A 6,681-nucleotide genomic window follows, 5' to 3' on the forward strand; every position below is an offset into this window, starting at 1 on the left:
GCAGATTTTCATGTTGAAGTCGGTAGCTTTTTTGTTTTGTTTCTGTTTTGGCCGTTTCTGATGTTGTGTAATTTCTCAAAACCATTAATTGAGTGATGAAATCCTGTCAGTGGTGTTGTATACTTAACAACTAAAAGTGTCCTTTCACAGGAAACAAAAATGTTCTTAGAACTCCTTAGAATTCAGGGTTTCTGTTTGAACCCTTCATGCTTTTACTTTAGCAGCATACATTATCAATGTATACAAATAATATGGGTAGGAATAAATGTGAACTGTGTGATGCTTTCCACCTCAGAGTGGCTACTGTTTGATCCAGTTCTTAGTTGAAATGAAGGGATGGCATCTGGAGAAAGTGGAGAGTCCACTCTTTATGTGAGGTTGTGACTTAGTTTCTGATTTATCTGCAGGTGAACGACTTAAAAAGCCAGTTCCTCTTCAAGAGCAGACTGTTAGAGATGCAAAGGGACGATATCAGCGTTTCCATGGAGCATTTACTGGTGGCTTCTCTGCTGGCTACTTTAACACTGTTGGCACAAAGGAAGGTTGGATATTTTTTCTGTCTTCTGGGAAGGGTTAATTTGTTGTCATAATTTGATGCCTTAATTAATTGTCATTAAGGTGGTTTGTGTTGTTTTTTGGGTTTGTTTGTTTGTTTTTTTCTCCCCTGCTATTCATTATACTGTAAATAGTTGAAACAATATTGTTGAACTTAATTCCCCTGAGTTTTTGGACTGCACTTTTACAGATGTTCCCCTGATTTCAACCTTAAGGTGTAAAGTTGAAATATTCAATTGTTTTCAAATATTGCATTGCAGTGTCTTACTTGGATACTTACTCTGTTTACAGGATGGGCTCCCTCGACTTTTGTATCATCACGGCAGAAGAGAGCAGACAGAACTGTTCTTGGACCAGAAGACTTCATGGATGAAGAGGTAAATTTAGAAAGTAATAGAAATCTTTTGGAATTAGTTGCCATGACAGCAGGTTTTTCAGGCGATGAAATCTTTTAAAGAACTTAAATAGCGAAAATAGAAGTGACTTTAAAATTCTTTCTTATATACAGTGTTATACTGCTGGGTCCTATAGGGTGTTTCATAGATCCATGTAGGAAGCTCGTGTAATCTAAACGTTAAAACCCAACCAACCAAAAAATCAAAACCCCCCTAAACCAAACAGATGACCAAAAGCACCCAAAAAACCAAAACCAGAACTCAAGCCTTACACTTTATCAGAAAATACAATTATTTTTGAGGGTGTTTAAAAAATAAGACCATTCAAATTATTGAAAAAGCAACTGTATAAATGGCTTAAAAAAATTAGCTGGTATGAGGGTCATATTCCCTTTTCTTTCCTTTACCATTACAGTGAGTAAGCATTTGAGGGAAACGTAGTTTTAATCTTTTTTCATTTTGTCTATATTTCCCAGGATCTTAGTGAATTTGGGATAGCACCGAAAAGTATTACAACCACAGATGATTTTGCATCCAAAGCGAAAGACAGAATAAAAGAGAAAGCAAGACAGATTGCAGGAGTAGTTGCTGCCATTCCAGGAACCACTGCATTTGATGATTTGATAGGCCCCTCAAAGTAAGTAAATTTATGTGAGAGTTAACCAAATGATTCGTTTCACTTTGAAGTTTTGTATTAGTTAGAAAAGTAATGTTTGATCACAGTAATTCGTGCAAGAGACTGGGAAATCTGCAGTATTGCACTTTCCAAGTGGCCTCAACCTGGATTTTTGCTTTATATGTGCAGACTTGTACCAGGTAAACATTTCTAAACTGGGATGTTGTATAAAAGAAGGTGCTGGTACATTCAGTTTTGATTTTAAAGTGGGGCATATAAATGTAATTTTGAATGGTAGATGTGTATGTTAATAACAAACATTAAAGATGTGGTTTGAGGTAATTAATTTTGTTTTCTTCTTAGAATAACAATTGGGGTTGAACTATTACGAAAAATGGGCTGGAAAGAAGGACAAGGAATTGGACCACGTGTCAAAAGAAAGCCACGCAGGCAGAAACCTGGTAAGTTCAGTGAAGTTCCTGAAATTCATTACTAGAAAGTTAGCATTCACAGACTGGTGAGAAAGTTAATTTTAAAACCCTCTTCTTTTTCGCCTGTTTCTTTAATCACAGAGAAATTTCACAAAGAGTTGTAATTTAACATCATGCTATTATGTCTCTAACAGACCCTGCAGTGAAAATATATGGTTGTGCGTTACCACCTGGACTCTCTGAGGATTCCGAGGTATTGAACAGGCAGAAATTCTTTGTTGACTTAAGTGAGAATGTGTGCTAAGGCGTTTAACCCCCTCTCTGCTTTCATGTCTTTGGTATTTTTAACATGCAGTTCCAAGCTTTTTTTAAAGTATTCATAAACACTTACCCTTACAGTGAAGAAAGGTTTTAATGTAACTACATTTGTTCTTTTTCTTCCTAGGCAGGTGTAGTTCATACATATTTTCGTATGTAATTTAGGAAATGCAAACTCACCTGGTGTCATGTTCACTAGTTGTTGTAAAAACTCAGCATACAAAATCTTGAGTTATATTTGCTGTTAATACTTCTATTTTGTATAAGGATGAAGAGGATGAATACCAGCCAGAGAATGTGACATTTGCACCAAAAGATATAATGCCTGTGGATTTGACTCCAAAAGAGAATATCCATGGACTTGGTTATAAGGGATTGGACCCCTCACAAGCTCTGTTTGGTGCCTCTGGAAGAGAACATCTGAATCTCTTCACAGGTGGTTCTGAAGATACAAGCAATTTAATTGGTGATCTGAGACACAGTAAAGGAAGAAAACTAGGTATTACGGGTCAGGTGAGGACATTTTTTTAATGCATTTATTGTTAGTGTAATGAAGTTAAATAGATTTTGAGTTTTGTTTTTTTGGAAGGCACCTAGTCATTGTACGGTTGTAAGAAATATTAAGTGTGGTTTGAGAACAGGATTTTTTTACTTAATGTGAAGATGTGGGCAAATCCTTAGAACTCTTAAACGCCTCCACTTCCTGATACTGTTAAAAGAACTATGAAATACCTCACTCTGAATAGCTGGGTGGAAAAAATTCTTGTCTGTCTTTGATTAGAGAAAATTAACATTCAGTGCTTCTTTAATTTACATTTTTGTTCAGTTTTACTTCCACTAATGTTGAGTCTGTCAGTGTCCTGGGATCAGCAGTAGCAGTCGTTTTTCTCCCTCTTAGTAGCTGGTGCAGTGCTGTGTTTTCAACTTTAGTCTGGGAACAACGCTGATAACACACTGATGTTTTCAGTTGTTGCTAAGTGATGTTTACTCCAACCAAGGACTTTCTCAGTCTCATGATGTGCCAGTGAGGAGGGGCATGGGAAGCTGGGAGGAAGCAGAGACAGGACACCTGACCCAAACTGGCCAAAGGGGTATTCCATACCACAGCACATCATCCCAGTGTAGAAACTGGGGGTAGTTAACCTGGAAGACCCAGATCGCTGCTTGGGTTGGGCTGGGTATCGGTTGGTGGGTGGTGAGCAATTGTATCCTCTCCCCTTATTTCCCTTATCATTATTATTGTTGGTAGCAGCAGTGGTTTGTATTATACCTTAGTTACTGGACTGTTCTTATCTCAACCCGTGGGAGTTACATTCTGCTGATTCTGCTCCCCATCCCTCTGGGAGCAGGGGGAGGAAGTGGGGGAGTGAGCAAGCGGCTGCGTGGTTCTGAGTTTCCGGCTGGGCTTAAACCACGACAGTCAGCTAGAGAGGTTTTGCTTCTTTCCATGGTATTTGTAGTTCTTAAGTGGAAACATCGTCAGTTTATATTTCTGGGAATTATATTTGTTTAATTTTCATGCCAGCTTAGTTTTTTATCTTTTGAGAACTTAACTTGCTCTTAATGGGACTGCAAATATTACCTAGTGAAATTAGGCTGCTGTCCTCATCCTGTACAGGCTAAGCTCACTGTCCCTCCCTGCTAAGAGAGTGGAATACATTTGCTTTTGTGTTGGTTCTTTATTTCACTAGTTGGTAGCGCTTTTATTTCTTTTTGTGAAGCTGTACATTTTTCCCAGTATATATATGTATACCAGACATCTCGTATAATACAGATGAATAGATATACATGTGGATGTGTTCTGACATGACTTAAAAATATTAATATTACACTTCTGAATTCTCATGTTTATTTAAATATGTATTTTAGGCTTTTGGTGTAGGAGCTTTAGAGGAGGAAGATGATGATATTTATGCAATCGAAACACTATCAAAATATGATACAGTTCTAAAAGATGAGGAACCTGGAGATGGCTTTTATGGCTGGACAGCACCTAAGCAATATAAAGCAAAAAAAAGTAAGAACTGTAGTTCTATCTAAAGAGCTGTATTTTAACTTCTATTGGGGGTGAAGGAGGGAAGAAGACATAAATGTAATCTCTATTTGCCAAGTATTTGAATTTTCAGGGGACTGGTATCTTCTAGCTCTGATTTCTGGAACATCATCTATTCTTCCTTCCTTATTAAAGTGTCCAAATCTGGAAATAATTTCCAAAGTCCTCCACTAATCCCAGTGTAGATTAAACTCCCAAATTCTATTTTTAAAAGGACAATATGCATTTCTTTGTGAGATGCAGCATTGCATTCCACTGAGGGAAACAAATGATTGTGAATTATGGCTACAAAATATCACACCAATATTTGCAAAGAATTTTTTTTTTTTTAGATAGACTTGTGTATTTTCAAATAAATTTGTAAATTTAATCTTTATACCACTTTAGAGCAGTTTCTGAGTGCATGAAATATTGTGGTTAATGTTACTTGTACACCATTAATGGTGCTCATGATCTTGGCTAGGCACAGCAGTGGTACTGTTGCCTCACTATGAACCGTGTTCATCCTACAGCAGTCTCTCTGGTAGTAGCTTTTTTAGCTATGTAGTAGTAATCCAGATTCAGAACCCTTAATTTTAAATGAAAGGCAGTGAAGACAGCTACAGTTACACTCCATAAAATATACTGAAAAATGGAAAATATTCAGAAAAATGCATTTTGCCAAACATGTGTTTTAAATACTGACTGATTCTCTGATCATTTTGTAGGGTCAGAAAGAGAAGTTAAATACATAGGCAGAATCCTAGATGGTTTTTCGTTGGCATCAAAATCATCAACTCCAAGCAAGGTAAGCAGATACTGATACTTAACTACTAAGAATATCATCAGCAAACTGACACGTGAGCTATATGGACTTTAATGTTGCTCAATGGTTTTTATGTTCTTAGAAATAAAAGTTCTGGTCAGCAATAAAGTTTGTGGAAGGAGTAAAATTATAGTGTTGCCAGCTATAATTGAATAATACAAACCTAAAATTTGTCAGACTACTGGGTGAATTTAAACTTTGCCTATATATTGGCTTTGAACAAGTGCCTTTCACACTGCTTGGCATAAAGTTAGAGGAATGGTTTGATTTCACTTTGAAATAAAAAGTAGTACATCTTTTGCTTCTAGATCTTTTAGATGCAACATTCAGTTTTCTGTAGAAATCAGGCCTCATGCTTCATCCGCTTCTGTTTTGGTGACAAGTGAATTTAACTCTGTTCTCAGATTTGCCTCATTTATGCCGCATAAATTTGCATAAATTACAATGACAAACAGAATTGTGTGACGTCCTCTTTCTAATGAAGAAAAAGGAATGATATTGCTTTGTTTGGGAAGCACAGGGATAACAATTAGAGTAACAGCCTGAATGAAGAACGAATGTGGGGGAAAAGGATTTTGAAAGACATTAAAATAAAATAAGCACAGAAGTATTCAATAGTGCAATTAACTGATTAAATCATGACTAATGTTTTGGTTTGGTTTTTTTTTTTAAATAATTATTAAACAGTACCTAGAGCTTTTCTCAAATAAAAGCAATGCATATTAGGACTTATTAATCTTGTTTCACATTTTTCGTATTTTTCATAATACGTATTAACAATGTAGGTTTGTTCCCAAAGTCTGTATTATGATGCCACTTACTGACTGGGTCTGAAAGAATCAGTAGCTTGTTTTACCTGTTTCTACTGCTGAGACGTAAACAGGAATTTTTAGATTGAGGTGGCTTTTCTCTGAAACACGTTTTTAAGTATTAAATACAAAGTTGTATCTCTTTCTTAGTGGATTTTTGTTTTGTCGTCTCCCCGCCAAGATATATCCACCACCTCCCCTGCCACGAAATTACAGACCAGTCCACTACTTTCGACCTGTGGTAGCAGATGGGAATGAAAACTGCCATTTACAGAAGGTATTAGAGGAATCAACTGGAAAACTTGATAGCGATATGAGACAGCAAAGCAGGCATGCTCTGAATGCCTCCCAAAGGCGGGAACAACTAGGAGAGGCTGGTCTTAAAGGTACTGATAATGTGGCAACTTCTTTGTTTGGGTTTCAGGTCCTCTTTTTGTCTATATAACAGTAAAAATTTGGTCTAGGCTGAACACTGTTTTCTAATATAAACATACTAAATCTAATTGGCTTAGTTAGAATACCTCATCGTTCAGTTTCATCTCAACAGCTTGTTGACATATCTGCCTATATTTTTGTTTAATTCAGTCTTTTAAAGAGGAAAAATGTGTGGGATTGTGTTTTGCTGCTGTGATATTTTTATTTTTCTTTTTTTTGTGGCCTTACGGATTCAGAATATAGAAAGCTGTGAGGGTTTTTTTG

The 6,681-nt window shown here is 36.5% G+C and overlaps 1 protein-coding gene across 1 annotated transcript; it reads left to right on the plus strand.

Moving 5' to 3' along the window:
• Window positions 1-407: 407 nt before the first annotated feature.
• On the plus strand, window positions 408-6,368 carry GPATCH1 (G patch domain containing 1; the record flags this gene model as incomplete). Its single annotated transcript, XM_010019297.1, has 9 exons — window positions 408-542; window positions 847-932; window positions 1,427-1,587; window positions 1,930-2,027; window positions 2,192-2,250; window positions 2,583-2,828; window positions 4,185-4,332; window positions 5,076-5,155; window positions 6,164-6,368. Coding segments are annotated over 9 exons (1,218 nt in total), but the record flags the coding sequence as incomplete, so codon positions are not given.
• Window positions 6,369-6,681: the final 313 nt, after the last annotated feature.

This window comes from Nestor notabilis, unplaced genomic scaffold (assembly GCF_000696875.1).
Source record: "Nestor notabilis isolate BGI_N333 unplaced genomic scaffold, ASM69687v1 scaffold32057, whole genome shotgun sequence".
In the NCBI taxonomy this organism is placed as follows: domain Eukaryota; kingdom Metazoa; phylum Chordata; class Aves; order Psittaciformes; family Psittacidae; genus Nestor; species Nestor notabilis.